The following is a 16,440-nucleotide window of genomic DNA, read 5'->3' as shown; positions in this document are numbered from 1 at the left end:
AGCTCCTATGATGCTGCTTGGCCTGCTGTGTTCGTCCAGCTCTGCACCTTGTTGTCAGGGAAATAAAAGACCCTTGAGTTCGAGTGAAGTCGGGGAAATCGGCCAATGTTCCTGCTCCTGATCACTGTCCAGTGATCCTTGGATTAAAGAGAGAGAGAGACAGACAAGGGAAATCAGCCAGGGTTCCTGCTCCTAGTCACTGTTCATTGATCCCTGGGTTAGAGAGAGAGAGGAGGGGGATAACAGCCAGGATTCCTGCTCCTGATCACTGTCCAATGATCCCTAGCTTTGAGAGAGGGGACATCAGCCAGGATTCCTGTTCTTGATTGCTATCCAGTGATCCCTGGATTGGAGAGAGGTGAAATCAGCCAAAATTTCTGCTTCCGATCACTGTCCAGTGACTCTATTTCAGAGTTTGTCTGTTTAGTAACACATTGAGTCTACATGCCTGTGAATACTCACTTTCTGCACTTGTTCAGTGCATGGCCCCTTGTCTCTGATATTGTCAGAGACCTGGTACCTATAAAGGGTGAGTGTCTTCAGGGAGCAGGAGGCTAAGAATTGAGAGAGCAATTGGCAGAGGTGATCCAGTGGCCAGAGGGTTAATTGATATTGAGTAAATTAGAATTGTTGGTACAATTTTGCTATACAGTCTAATGGATATGGAAGCAGAATCCCTTTAATTATCAGACAGGTATTACTGTATTCCCCTGACAGCCTTAATTAACTGCAGGGAATGTTGTCGGTTAGTATTGGAGCGAAAGTATCTGTCTGCCTTACTACATTACTCTTGGCCTCCTCATTAATCTCTTCACCTCTGCTCTCCTATCCCTGGCCTGATAGTGCTCACCATCTCTCATCCTTTGCAACTGTCCTGTCAGGCAGTTCTGCACACTTCAGCCCCTTGGGCGAGACAGTAAATAGTTCTGATCAGCACCATCCACTTGGTTTCAGAACTGATTTTCTGACCTGTACCCTCGCGGGTGTGTCTCGTAATGAGTTCTGCATCGTTAACCCTCTATTGCCAATGGTGCCTGGGTACTGATAGCTCAAAACAGCCCCTCATCAACGTGAATATGCTGCATGCAGGGACAGAACGAGAGAGACTGGGTCCCCACGGTGCAGGAGAAACCACCGCTCATGGTGCTGGAGAGACTCAGGGCACAAGGTGCAGCAGAACACAAGTTAGATGAGGAGAATGTGGGAGCTGTCCAGATTTGAGAACAGTAAGGAGGTAGTTGGTTGAGGATGGGTTTATTTAAAACAGGAAGAAGAGAGAGAAGCTTTTAGAGTAATCAAGGAAGAAGAGTGAGAGAGATGTAAATCAGCTACTGTCAGAAGTCTTTGCCAAGAACCTGCCTGGAATCAGGGGTACAGGTGAGTAGATCCCATTCTGATTGATCCTGATGTTGGACAATGAGGCTGCTACCCACCAGAGCCTCTCGATACTGCTTGTTAACACCAGGGTTATGTGGTCGGGCTAAATTACAAGCAGAAAGCTGGATTGACAGAAAGATTTTATCAGTATTGGGGTGCATCTTGTCTGAGTCAGTTCCCAGCTGACCCTCAGGCACTCAGTCAGCTGTTCTTCTCCTAACACTGACAGATCCATTTCCCTAATTTCACCTTTTTACTGATTGTAGACAATTAATGTTTGTTTAACTTGCAGCCAACTATTTTCACGACCTTCAAGGGCTGACCCTACTTTAATTAGACCACTTCCTTCTCACAAGAAGACTTCTTCTGCAATCTGCCTTTTTCGTTTTGTTTCTTTGGATCTTACCTTGTTAATTTAATTATTCAGCCCTTTGCCTGATCGCCTTGCATAACTAATAACTTCACTGTCTCTTACACGGTCAGAGACTTGTTATTCCTCTGGCGTCCTGGCGAATAGATCTGGATTCAAATTTTTATCATTCTTTTATATATATATTTTCCAGTTTTATTACTTCAAGAATTTTCATCAACACTCACTGTGTCCCACACACACTGACTCTCACTGGGGTGTGGCCCCCACACACACTGACTCTCACTGGGGTACGGGCTCCTACACACATACACACTCACACACACACACACACAGACTCTCACTGGGCTACAGTCACACACACACACACACACACACACACACACACACACTCCCACTGGAGTACAGGGTACCACACACACACACTGACTCTCACTGTGGTACAGGTGCCACACAAACTATCCTTTACTGTGGTATGGATGGTGTTGAGATTCTCAAGTATTGTTGAGTGTGCTCTCAGGCAGCTGGAGAGTATTCCATCACATTTTCTGATTGTGCCTATTAGACAGCTTTTGAGGAGTTAGGGAGTGAATTACTCACCACCATAAATCCAGCTTCTGACCTGCTTTGTTACACCTTGTATTGATAAAGCTCATCCAGTTGACTTTCTAGTCAATGGTCATCTTTGGGATCTACATAGTAGAGGATTCAATAGGGTGATAGTGAGAATCTTGCTGGAGATGGTAAACAGGCATCCCTAAAAATGGGGTGTCCATCTGGTGAAGCTACTTGCATGCCAGACAGCATAAGGAGCAATTGATAGATAGATCTAGGTGATTCCACAACCAACGGATCAGATCTAAGCTCTGTAGTCCTGCCACATCCAGTCGTGAATCGTGGTATACAGTTAAAGAATTCACTGGAGGAGGAGGTTCCACAAATATTCCCATCCTCAATGATGCAAGAGAACAACGCTTCAGTGCAAAAGTTAAGGCTGAAGCTTTCGCACAATCTTCAGCCAGAAGTGCCGAGTGGATGATCCATCTCGGCCTCCTCCAGTGGGCCCCAGCATCACAGAGACCAGTTTTCAGCCAATTCGATTCACTCCATGTGATATTAAGAAACAGTTCGGTGCAGTGGATACTGCAGAACCTATGGGCCCTTACAACATTCCAGCAATGGAACTGAAGACTTGTGCTCCAGAATCAGCTATTTCCCTCGCCAAGCTGTTCCAGTACAGTTGCAAAATGGCATCTACCCAACAATGTGGAAAATTGTTCAGATATGTCCTGCCCACTGAGGAAAATTAGTCCCCTTCCACATGCTTTTCCCCACCTCCCCACCCCACCAAACCAATATCCTTGTCCTCATACCCTAGTGAGAGTCATGTCCTCAGGATAAGGTCCTGAGACCAGCCATCTTCAGCTGCTTCATCAATGACCTTCCCTCCATCATAAGATCCCATTAGGGATGCTTGTACAACATTCAGCACCATTCACAACTCCTCAGACACTGAAGCAGTCTGAATCTAAATAAAACATGGACAATATCCAACTTGGGCTCATAAGTGGTAAGTAACACTCACGCCACACAAGTACCAAGCAATGACCATCTCCAATAAGAGTGAACACATTGTGATCACCTGATGTTTAATGACATCACGATCAGTGAATTGCCCACTGTCAACATCCTGGGGGATACAATTTACCAGAAATTGAACTGAACCAGGCATATAAATACATTGGTTACAAGAGCAGATCAGAAGCTGGGAATACTACAGCAAGTAGCTCACCTCCTGACTCCCCAAAGCCTGTCCACCATCTCCAAGGCACAAATCAGGAGTGTGATGGAATACTCCCCACTTGCCCGGATGGGTGCAGCTCCAACAACACTCTAAAAGCTTGACACCATCCAGAACAAAGCAGCTTGACAGGATTGTATCTGACCCCTTCATTGACAATCAAGAGTGCTTTGATGGGACGTTGCTTGGCTGGCTTGCATTCATCCTGCATCTTGTGGACAGGACATAGCTGGGCAGTTTTTCTGGTGTTGGAACTCCTGGAAATGCTTCATGAGGGAGTTGAAAGGTCTGTGGTTGTGTGGTTATGGTTCTACTTGTGTCTGAACATATCACACTGAATCCAACTGCAGGCTTGCACACATTGTGCATACACATATACACCTACCCCACCCACCGCAGTCACACATTTACCTACGTTCACACTGCACACCCAAATACACAGAACTGCCAACGTATAACACTTAGACATATGTGCACTGGACAAGATCCTCCTATTAATTCACACAGACCTACACCATTGTGGGCAGGTAAGAAACTGAAAATATCATTGCATGACTTTTCAGAAATCAGGAAAGAATATTTGGAAAGTATTCATTCCTGCTGCTTAGCAACCTTTGAAGGTTGTGAGCTCTTGCTGGGAAGCCAGTATTCTCTGCAGGTTTATAATATGCTGTGCATTTCCCAGTATCCCAGGAAGGACAACCCCCTGCCAAGGAGGAGAGCTTTTGTTTGGGTTCTTTACTCTGTAAGGGTCTGCTAACATGTCCGCTCAGGCTGTAAAGTTGTAAGACAGAATTCAGATTTTAGCCGTGACTGTGCAAAGACCCTTTTGTTGTTGACGAGACAATGCAGTTTGCCCCTTGCTGTGACCATTCAGCTCGGAGCGCTCTGGGGGAGGAAGCTGCTCATTTTGGGCCCTATTGTACTGATCATTTCCACCACTTCCTCTCGCTCCTCGATAATTAGTCACTGGTCAGTTCTTAGTTTTCAGGTGATTGAAATGTAGAATTGGTGTCAGGCTTTAGTCTTGGGAAAGGAGACCATTGTGGTGGGCGGGGTCTGCTGTGAATGTGAGGAGCTGGGAGTAGTGTCTGTCAACATTAATAGAAACCTTTCCCGTTCTGAATTAACCCCTTGATAAGTGGAGCAGTAATCCTGCTGATTAACCATAGCGCAGGAATTTGTGGAATTGGGTTTGTATAATTCTGGAATAAATCGTTTGGAAGCAGTTGGATGTTAATAGCATGGATGTCCATTGGAGATGATTTTAATGATAGAGAATCAGTGCTTGGAGTGTTAAGCCTGGAACTTTTCTCAACCCCTCCACTGGCTCTAATTTGCAACACACTTTATCCAACACAAACATTGGTCCCGAGATACTGACTCCATTCCTCTCTCTGGCCATGCCTGTTTCTGGATGAGATTATTTGTAACTTCAGCTTCCAGTCTACTGCAACTAGGCTTCCAGCTGCAGGTCAGGTCTGTAACTGGGAAACTGCCTCTTCCACATCAGTAACATCATAGTCTTAGCTCATCTGCTGCTGACACTCGCACCTTTACCACATTCCACTCATCCAAAAGTCTGTTGTCCATGACTGAGAAAGTAATATATGTGTTTCTGAGTGTGTATTTATGCATGTGTTCTTCAGTGTCTATTTATAAAATGTGTATTTGTGTTATTGAATGTATACGTGTATGCGTGTGTAACTGTGTGTGTACTTGTGTGTAGTTTTGTGTGTTTGTTTGAGAATGTGTGTGTGTGTGTGCAGTAGTGATTTTTTTTATATACATAGAAGCATATTTGGACACCTTGTACTTGGGAATCCTTACATTTTCACAGGCATGTGCTATACCATCCATCAGACCTGATAAATTGATAGTCTAATTAAGTGCAAACTTTACTTGAACTGAGAGGAATCTTGTCATTGTTCAGACCGCTTAGCAACGGTGAGTTGCTGACTCTCTCATCACTGAATGTGAGGGTCTTACTCAGTGTTGGCGGTTGGCCAGCCTTTGGGCTGTAAGCAGTGAGTCCCTGCTGGTTTCTGGTAATGTACACTCACACAGTCTCATTCCAATTCTATTCACATTAAAAGGCTCACAGTAAAGAGGGCGACAAAGGTAAGTGATTTGTGTTTCCCTATTAAAATGTGTTAGGAACTAATTAATCAGTAGTTACGGCACTTCCCAAATCCCAGCCTTTGGAATGTCTCCAGTCGGCTAACTGAAGCTTGATATTAATTCTAATTATAGGGTCCCTATTACTGAGGGTTGCATACTCCATACAGACTGAACACTTAAAGGGACAGGGTTCCTATTACTGAGTATAAAGATTGAACACCTAAATGGGCAAGTTTCCCATCACTAAGTAAGTGCACAAATTGAACATTTAACAGGACAGGGTAACAAATACTGAGTGAGTGTACAGGCTGAACACTTAAAGGGACAATTACTGAATGGCAGGAACTAGGAAGCTCAGAGGAACAGAAGGATCTTGGAATACTTGTCCACAGATTCCTGAAGGCAGCAGGACAGGTTAATTGAGTAGTTCAGAAGGCATAGAGGACATATGTCTTTATCAGTTGTGGCATAGTTTATAAGAGCAGGGAGGTTATGTTGAAGCTGTCCAGGACTTCGGTTATGCCACAGCTGGTATACTGTGTGCATTTCTGGTCCCCGCACTATAGGGGGGATGTGATTGTACTGGAGGGGGTGCAGAGGAGATTCACCAGGATGCTGCCTTGGGTGGAGCAATCCAGTGATGAAGAAAGGCTGGGTAAGCTCGGGTTGTTTTCTTTAGAGCAGAGAAGGTTGGGGACGGGTTGGGGGGGAATGCAGGAGGGGGTGCAGGGGGTGCGGTGGTGTGGGGAGACCTGATAGAGGTGTGTAAGATTATGCAAGAACAGCGCAGATAGGAAACAGCTATTCCCCTTAGTTGAAGGGTTGATAACAAGGGGGCATTGTGTTCTTGTGGTGCAGCATTAGTGTCCCTACCTTTGAACCAGAAGGCTTGCGTTCAAGTCCCACCTCTTCCAGAGTTGTGTAATAACATGTCTGAACTGGTTGATTAGAAAATATCTGATAAGGGGCATAATTTTATGGTGAAAGGCAAGAGGTTTAGAGGGAACTTGTGGAAAAGTTTTTTCACCCAAAAGGTTATAGAGATCTGGAAAGCACTGCCTGAGAAGAGTAGTTAAGGCAGGTAACCTCACAATCTTTACAAAGTACTTGAATGAGCACTTGAAGTGTCATAACATTTGAGGCTGTGGGCCTCGAGCTGGAAGGTGGGATTAGTGTAGGTAGTAGTGTATTTTTGACAGTGCAGACTTGGTGGGCCGAAGGGACCCTTCCATACAATGTGATTCTATGAGTGTTCAGGCTGAGCACTTGAAAGGACAGGGTTCCCATTACTGAGTGAATGTACAGGTTCCATCTTTAAGAGGAAGTAAAAGTGTAAGAATTAGGAGCAGGAGTCAGCGAATCAGTTCCTTGACTTTGCTCTACCATCCAACAATACTGAGACTGATTAGATTGGGTCTTTACTCCACTTTGCTATCTGTCTCCAGAATCCTTGACTCTCTCGTTATTCACATGTCTCTCTAACTCAGCCTTGAATATACTTCATGACCCAGCCAGAAGAAATTCCTCCTCATCACAAATGGGAGACTCCTACTCTGCAACTATATTCCATTGTTTAGGATTTCCCATGAGGGAAATATTACTGAGCGTATTAGCAGGCTGCACTGTTAAAGGCTCAAGGTTCCTAACACAGAGAGGTACTGTATTTACGGAGGGAGGGAGCTCATTACAAGGATTATGATAGATGGAAAAGGCAGATCACAGCCACCTTTTGGAACACCTTGAGATGGGAGATAAACACCGAGCTTACCAGCAACACCACATTGCCCACAACAGATAATATAAAACATCGCAACCCGTTTTCTCGATTTGGCATGGAACTTGTTTTTTCCCTGTGTCCAGATGCAAATACCTAAAAGTATTGCTGGAAGGCATATATTTAAAGTAATCAGTACAAAAAGCAAAAATGATATGGGAATTACTTTTTGCATGCAGTGAGTGGTCATGGTCTGGAAAATAACAGAGACCTGGTTAGAAAATGGGCAGGAATAGGAATGAAAGATTCTTGGATGCCTTGTGTTCAGGAGGATATGAAAAGGAATAAAGTGAAAGGTGGAAAGAGTGGCAACATTTTACAGAGGACAGTCTACTGGAGGGCTCAGTGACTGAATCTGTTAGTTGGAGTTGAACAGGAAAGAGTTGTTACATTGCTGGTGTTTACTATAGACCCTTCTCGATAGTGATAATAGGATAATGGAACAAATCTATTGTCAAATTAGAGAGAATCATAAAAAAGAAACAGAAAAGTGATGGTCAGGAACCTCAATTACATTAATCTTATTGTTTTTTCCCTTCATTCTTTCCATAGGGTGTCACTGGCTAGGCTAGCATTTATTCCTCAACCCTAACTGCCCTTGAACTGAGTGACCTGCTTGGATGAAGCAGGACTGCAGAGCTTAGATCTGATCCATTGGTTGTGGGCTAACTTAGCCCTGTCTATCACTTGCTCCTTACATTGTTTGGCATGCAAGTCCTGTTTGGTAGCTTCACCGGGTTGACGCCTCGTTTTTAAAAAAAATTTTTTAGGCTATATATCTAAAATATGGACAGAAGAACTTCCTCAGTCTGTATGTTTTGAGCAGGTTGAGACCATTTGGTGCATCAAGCCTGTTCCACTAGCCAGTGCAATGGCTAATACTTGGCATTAATTCCACTTTCCTGGCCTCTCCCCATTTGTCTTGATTCCCTAAGAGGCCTAGAATCTGTTTCAGCCTTGAATACACTCAGTGGTGATCCCACCGCAATAAAGACTTCCAAAGATTGACAATCTTCTGGCAAAAGAAACTTATCCTTATCTTTGTCCCAGAGGTTAGAACTATTCTTGAGACTGTGCTCTTGCATTCTAGACTCCCCAGGCAGGGGAAGCAATCTCTGTCTCCCCTGTCCACCACACTGGGACAGGGTGAATGTAGCACACATCACTGGAATGTGCTTGTATTCCTGAGTAACTCTGTGACTACCTGGCCCTGGGATAAAGAGTTGCTTAAATTCTACCTGTAGATGTGATGTAGCTTGAACTGTTGCAGTCAAATGTTCAAATGATTTATGAAAAATGGTGTTACTGGTTAATAACTAGATTGTGTGTATATAGACAGTTTGAAATTACTTCTGATCTGTGAAATGCTATAGAAATGTACATTTTGTTTCTCACTAACCTCATTTCATAGTCTTGTGCTGCCAGGTTGTTATTTAAGTGGAGAGTGAGAGAGACACCAAGAAAGTATAGCACAGAGGGATCTGGGTGTTCTTGAGCACAACATGCAAAATATTAGCTTGCAGGTGCAGTAAGTAATTAAGAAGGCAAATGGAACTCATGGGGAAATCTCAAACTAGGGGATTTGGTTACAAAATAAGGAAACATTTATTTAAAACTGAGGTGTGAAGGAATTTCTTCTCCCAGAGGATAGTGAAAGTCTAGAATTCTCCACCCTAAAGAGTTGTGAAGGTTAGATCACTGAAAATATTTAAAGACAAGTTTGATCGCTGTTTGAAATATTGGGGATTTGAGGGCTATGATGAGCTGACATGGAAGGGGGAGAGGCCTGGGGCAGATCATTCGTGATCCTATTAAATGGCAAGGCAGGGGCTGAATGGGCTACTCTTGCTCCTGTTTCTTATGTTCCTGCATTCTGATAACCTTCAAAGATAATAAAGAAACAAAAACAGAAATTGCTGGAAAAGCTCAGCAGGTCTGGCAGCATCCGTGGAGTGAAATCAGAGTTAACATTTTGGGTCAAGTGACTCTTCCTCAGAACATAATTATTAAAGAAACGATGCACATAACTAGAAACTACTTTACTTCTGTCTTCACTATAGAGGATACAGAAACATCCCAGTAATAGCTGTAAATCAGGAGGTGAAAGGTAAAGAGGAAATAGACAGTGAGAATGCTGGAGAAACTCAGCAGGTCTGGCAGCAGCTGTGAAGAGAGACACAGCTAACATTTCAAGTCCAGTATGACACTGATTGGACTCAAGATGTTAACTCTGCATCTCTCTCCACAGATATTGCCAGATCTTCTGAGTTTGTCCAGCATTTTCTATGTGTCAGTTATCCATCAGCTGCAATGATTTGCTTTTATCTGAAGGAAGAAAGGAACTTGGTGAAATTCTAATCACCAGGGAAGCAATACTGAGAAAACCAATGCAGCTGCAGGTTGGTAAGTTTCCAAGTCCCAATGGACTTCATCCTAGGTCTTAAAAGGTGGCTAATGAAATAGTAGATGCGCTGGTGTTAACTTCCCAAAATGCATTAAATTCTGGAAAGGTTGCATCAGACTGGAAAATAACAAATATAACCCCTCTTTCAAGAAAGGTTGGAGGCAGAAAATCAGGAACTGTAGGCCACTTGGGCTTGGAACAACACAGGGTATTAAGGAAAGTCAGTACGGTTTTCTGAAAGGGAAATAGCGATTGACCAATTTTTTTGGAAATGGTTTGAAGGTGTAACATTTGCAGGTATACTGGGGAGCCTGTGGATGTACCGTAATTGTATTTCCAGAAGTGCAATTTGACAAGGTGCCACGTAAAAGGTTATTGTGCATAATAGGAGCTTATGGTATTGGGGGCAAGAAGAGCACAGATGGAAGATTATCTGGTTGGCAGGAAACCTGAGTATGCATAAATGGGCCTTTTCCTGATTGGCAGCACGTGACAAGTGGACTCCTTGATCAATATGAGCCCCCTTTGCCCACTCCTTTTAATCTCGCTGCGTCCCTCATCCCGAGTCGCACACTGCTCTGCCCCTGGTCTGGCTGTTTGTGTTTCACCTCCCCTACTCTTCTAGTGCGTGATTCACAAGAAGTAAGCATGCAGATACAGCAAATTAGTCAAGAGCCTAATGGAATGTCATCCTTTATTCCGAGAGGAATTGAACATAAAATATGTTATACTTCAGTTATACAGGGAATGGGTGAGACCATATCTCAAATACTGTTCTGTGTATTTTAGTCTCATTTGAGGAAGGATGTAAATGTGGTTCAGAAGAGGTTTATTCGATTGATTCCTGGAATAGGGTTTGGTGAGCTCAGTTGCTGGATGGCTGGTTTGTGATGCAGAGTGACACCAACAGTGCAGGTTGAATTAAGGTCCCACCATCTTAGCCTCTCTCCTTACATGAGGCGCAGTGACCCTCACGTTAAACCACCACGAGTCAACTCTCTTTGATGACAGAGCAGCTGTATGGTCTCCTGGGATTATAGAAACTTCCCCTTTTACCTGGAATGATTGGTATGTCTGATGAGGAAAGGTTGAACAGACCGGGCTTTGTCCCACTGGAGATTAGACCCTTCCTGATGAAGGGTCTCAACCTGAAATGTTGACTTTCCTGCTCCCCTGATGCTGTCTGACCTGCTGTGTTCCTCCAGCTCCACACTGTATTGACTAAGATCCTGAATGGTCTTGACAAGCTAAACGTCTTCATCTTGTCCATCAGGAAACTCTTGTGGGTCAGTGCTGAACTCGAGGGCATTGGTAAAATTAGGAGTTGCCTTTTAGGACAAAGCTGAGATTTTTTTCCTGTGAGGGTTGTGCAACTTTGGAGATCTCTGCTGTAGAAGGTGATGGAGACGGGTGTATGGAATGTTTTTAAGGCATTCATAGGTTGGTTACTGTTAAGCAGGTGAATTAAGTAATGTCAGGGGTAGATAGGAGTGTGAATTTTGCAACACAACAAATGAGCCATGATCTTAAACTCCAGTGGAACAAAGCCCGGTGTGTCCAACCTTTCCTTATCAGACATACCAATCATTCCAGGTAAAAGGGGAAGTTGCTATAGTCCCAGGAGACCATACGGCTGCTTTCTCATCAAGGAGAGTTGACTGGTGGTGGTTTAACCTGAGGGTCACCGCGCCTCATGTATGGGAGAGGCTCGAGGGGCTGAATGACCTCCTTTTCCTCCTAATTCATTGCATTTTTGTGCAGCTGTAAACTGCACAGCTCAATGTGTGAGTCTTCCCTTTCTACAGAAACACAGTGCCATGCGTTTTTTATACACATGGCTTGTAGACAAGACAGGCAGAGCAAGATTTACTCCCATCCCACATTACTATGAGGATATGAAGAGTCAGTGAAAAGAGTAGGGCTGGTGGTCCATGGTCCCCTTCTCTGAAAGGCACCAGTGACCCCCAGGCTGGTTTTTATGACACATGCAGCATCTTTTACGGTGAATTTTCCTTGTGCCAGACCCTAAATGACCCGAATGATTCAATTCCAGATCGGAATGCCTGGTGGGTTTCAAACCCATGATCTCTGCTTTTCTGGTCCAGGACCAGAACCATGAGGTTGCTTTGCTCTGCCTTTCCAGGATCCTTCATCAGGAATTCATGGCGGATATCACGAATCTATCATTCCTTGCCCCGAAAGGGTTAATTATATAATGACGTTGATAAGCAGGAGGGTGGTCTCAGAGGGGCTGGCACTTGAAAGCTGTGCGCTGTTAGTCTGTATCAGACTGAGGGTCCTGTCAGTCACTCATTCAGACAACAGTACAACAGCTTGGCGTCTGTAAGCCCTTATCAGTTCATGCAGACAGTTCGGAGGTCAGTTGTGCTCTGAGCATGCTCCAAAAAGCTGGTTCTACCTTGGTATTGATTTCCATGTGTTATCCAGATACAGATGATAACAGTGAAGAAGCGAGAGGCATTTCTCTTCTGTGAAAACTGACTTGGATAGTGTGACTGTATTATTTAAGCCAATCGATTCCGCACTCCCTCGGGCGGTTTAAATCGTGGCAGAACAGCGGGACCCATTGTTAACGGCACTTCAAACACACAGAATTGGAACCTGCTGATAAAATGTGCTCATCGTTGCTTTGTTAACGTGATTGCTCAGATCACAGAGCTCTACTCAGTTCATATCACTGACCTTTACAAACCGCCGGAAGATTAACTCTTCGCTCTGTTACAGTCTCTCACTCTACCAAACACTGAGGCCAAAGTAGAGACCAGTCATGCATTTAAAGTGACAAAACTCAGGTAGAGGATCAAGTGGAGGCAGAAATAGTACCTTGAGCAGCTGAGGATACCCAAAGGCAACATCAAACACTTCCAGGACAGGGACAGCATGAGGTTAGATACAGACTAAGGGACAGCCTGATGGTTCAGTGGTCAGCACTATTGCCTCATAGCACTAGGGACCGGGCTCAGTCCCAGTCTCAGGCAACTGTGTGGAGTTCGCACCTTCTCCCCACGTCTGTGTGGTTTCTTTCCAAAGATGAGCAGGCAAAGGTGGATTGGCCACACTAGATGTATGGTTACAGGAATGGGGTGGGTCTGGATGGGATGCTTTTTAGAGAGTCAGTGTTGACTTGATGGGCCAAGTAGCCTGCTCCCATACTGTAGAGATTCTATGATTCTAATAAAGCTTCTCCCACCAGGGTTTAATACATTAATTAGTAGTTTAATACATTAATTAAAAGTGTTGCATAAATGAAGTTGTTTGAAATTTTTCTTTTCATGGATTTATTTTGTTTTTCCTTTTCTACATCTAAAAAGACATTTATGTTATTACAGTTTCCCACCACTCCAGTATTATCGTTGTGAATCTGCCGCATATAGAGCTTTGATATTCTTTCTGTGGCCTAACCACAATCTGAAGCTAATGTACGGTTGTCTTTCTGGAGTGAGAAACACTGAGATTTCATAGAAGTCCTACAGTACAGAAAGAGGCCATACGGCCCGTTGAGTCTGCAGTGACCCTTCAAAGAGTATCCAACCCAGACCCGTCCCCTATCCTATCCCTGTAACACCAGATTTCTCATAGCCAATCCACCTAACCTGCACATCTTTGGACTGTGAGAGGCGACTGGAGCATTCAGAGGAAACCCACACAAACACTGTGCAAATTCCACACAGTCACCTGAGGCTAGAATCAAACCCGGGTCCCTGGCGCTTTGAGGCAGCAGAGCTGATTTATGTTGAGACGGAGTTGGTCTAGGAGCATGGAATGATGTGTTGTATCTAACTCACTGGTCCTTATTGCAGGGAGGAGAAGGAACGCTGGATCAGAGCCAAGTATGAACAGAAACTACTCCTGGCAGCTCTGCCCCAATCGGACATCCCCCTGGGACAGCAGCTGCTCCGAGCTGTGGTGGAGGATGATCTCCGGCTGGTCGTCTTGCTCCTTGCTCACGGAACCAAGGAAGAGGTGAACGAGACCTACGGGGATGGAGATGGCCGGACTGCACTGCATCTGTCCTGTGCCATGGCCAATGTTGTTATAACTCAGCTTCTTATATGGGTAAGAATCAGACCAGTGAATGTACAAGTGTAGTACTATACCCAGACTGCACCTGTAGTCTCTAACAGTCTCACCACACAGACAGCTCCTGCAGAGGGAGATGGTTACTTTGTGGTAATGTCACTGAACTAGGAATCCAGAACCTCAGGCTAATGTTCTGAAGTCATGGGTTTGAATCCACTGTGACAGAAATTTAAATCCAGTAAAAATCTGGAATGAAAAGCTAATCTCATTGTTACTATGTAACCATTGGCAACTGTTGTAAAACCCATCTGGGTCATGTCCTTACCCCAGTCTGGCCGACATGTGACCCTGCCTCTGAAATGGCTGACCAAGCCACTCAATTGTTTCAGACAGAGGTAAAGGCACTGTGGGTGTCCCTACCCAAGTATAGCACATGGACTGCAGTGGTTCAAGAAGGCAGCTCATCACCACCTTCTCCAGGGCAACTAGGCAATAGCAATAAATGCTGGCCCAGACACAGTGCCCAGATCCTAAGAACACATTAAAAAGGAAACAATCAGAGTGTTTTTTTGAATGACAGCATAAACACTCTTTCCTTGTAGCCCTTGCATTTATAAAACAGAAAAATCCCCCACAACTTTCTATATTACGTTGAATCATTATCCCTTACTTTCCCTCTTAATATCTATATTTCACAGTCCCTCTCTGTCTCTCAACCCTCACTGTTCACCTCCTCTCTCCTTTCATCTCCATTGATGTCTTATTCTTTCTCTAATTCCAACTCTGTCATATCTTCTCTTCCTCTCTTTCTCATTCCCTTTGTCTTCCTACTACACAATGTCTCTGTCACTACCCATTGCTCCCTGTCATATTTCATGCTGCTTCTCTCTGATGCTTGGCGTGATAGTTGACCCTTTCAGAGGCTGATTTCACTGAGCAATGCTGTTTGCTGGTGTTGTTACAGTACGGAGTGGATGTGAAGAATCGGGATGCTCGTGGACTGACACCGATGGCGTATGCTCGGCGAGCAGGAAGTCAGGAGTGTATCGAGATCCTCACACAGTACGGCTGTCCCAGTGACAACTTCATCCCCATCCCAACCCCGAACCTATCGCGCAGGAACACCAACGTTAATAACAACTTACAGTCAGAGCTGAATCGAAGTGCCAGCATCATCTAATCTCCCGACATTCAGAGGACACAGCTCCCAGCCATTCCTTGTATATGTGTTCTCTCTCTCCCCCAGCACCCTCCCTGTCTCAAACAGCAGACTGATGGACCTTCTGCTCACTGACCATTGCTGCTCTGTGAATGACCCAGTGTTACAGAGTGTTGCTTTCTTAATTATGATGTGGTCTGGTACACAATGCTCAAACCTGCAATCATGATGGACAAGCCTAGGTGACCAAGGTGAAAAAGACACTGAGCCTGATCCTGGATGGAGACAGACTACAGGGCAGGACACAGCACCTGGCAAAGCCAAAGGCAGAATCATGTTGTTACTGCAAAGCAGCTGCTCTAAGGAGAATCATTCCATTTACTCAGAAACCAAGCACACCACACTGAATGGTATAGGCATCCTAGAGGACAGGGCATATGTATGAGAGTGTGTGTTTCACACTACATGCAGTCCCCAGATTGTGAATGGGTTCTGTTCTCGAATTTGTTCATGAATCAATTCGCATGCAAATCAGAGCACAGTACAGTACGATATAAGAATCTTTAAATTAATATCAATATAACCCTGTGTGGGATTGCGTGCGTAAGTACAAGTGTTCATAAGTCAGATGTTGGTAAACTGGAGACAACTGTAGTGGTGAATGAGCTGTGTATTGGTACACATTGTTTGTTTGTGTGTGTGTGTGTGTCTGTCTGTCTCAGTGTTAGCATCTGTATGGCGTGTGTGTGTGTGTGTGTGTGTGTGTGGTGACACTAATCATGAAGTTCCTGTATATTTGTTACACTGAGTGTGAGAGTGTGTTACACACTGATGGGGAATGCCCTGTTTGTAATATTGGTGTGAAATGTGGATGTTAATTTGATTTTGCCAGTTCCCCTTGTCTCTCGCATTCCTGTTGTGTCTTGCTGTATTTTCTCTCCAGTACAGGTCTGTGCTGGGTTGTAATCCCAATGTTATTGATTGTCACTGGTGATGGGAACTCTCTGCTCTCCCTGTTCCTTCTTGTTTTTGAATCAAGAATGACAGGAAAATTGCTCCCAAGGTTGTGGTGAGTGGAGCAACTTCGGTTTCCTCTGGATAGTGGGTGAACAGCACTTTGCACGGAATTTCCTCTTCTAACTCCCCCTACCAATCTCCTGTGAGGGAAATGAGAATGACCATAATCACTGGTGGAAAGCTTGGGATCAAGCTGCTCTGAAATCATCAGGGTTTTAATTAACACAACAGGAACTGGATGCTGGTTGAAATGGGATATTGTAGACAGGCTTCATTTCCACAGGGCCTGGAGTCTGTCCTAGAGAACCAGTCAGTGTGGACAGGCCCTAGGGTCTGTCCTGGAGGAGTGGTCAGTGTGGACAGGGCCTGGGGTCTG

At 44.5% G+C, this 16,440-nt stretch overlaps 1 protein-coding gene across 2 annotated transcripts in view; it reads left to right on the top strand.

The window, feature by feature from the left end:
* The window catches only part of LOC109919584 (arf-GAP with GTPase, ANK repeat and PH domain-containing protein 3-like), a 531,088-nt gene extending 514,654 nt beyond the window's left edge, over positions 1 to 16,434 (top strand). For both annotated transcript variants that reach the window (XM_048596313.1, XM_048596312.1), the window contains exons 15-16: positions 13,669 to 13,924; positions 14,853 to 16,434. In XM_048596313.1, the coding sequence (XP_048452270.1) occupies positions 13,669 to 13,924; positions 14,853 to 15,068 (472 nt within the window). In that variant the 3' untranslated portion in view covers positions 15,069 to 16,434. The remainder of the gene's footprint in view (positions 1 to 13,668; positions 13,925 to 14,852) is intronic.
* Positions 16,435 to 16,440: the final 6 nt, after the last annotated feature.

Source organism: Rhincodon typus, chromosome 4 (assembly GCF_021869965.1).
Source record: "Rhincodon typus isolate 14 chromosome 4, sRhiTyp1.1, whole genome shotgun sequence".
Lineage (NCBI taxonomy): Eukaryota > Metazoa > Chordata > Chondrichthyes > Orectolobiformes > Rhincodontidae > Rhincodon > Rhincodon typus.
The sequence above is the reverse complement of the archived record's forward strand: the minus strand, read 5'-3'. Positions and strand labels throughout refer to the sequence as shown.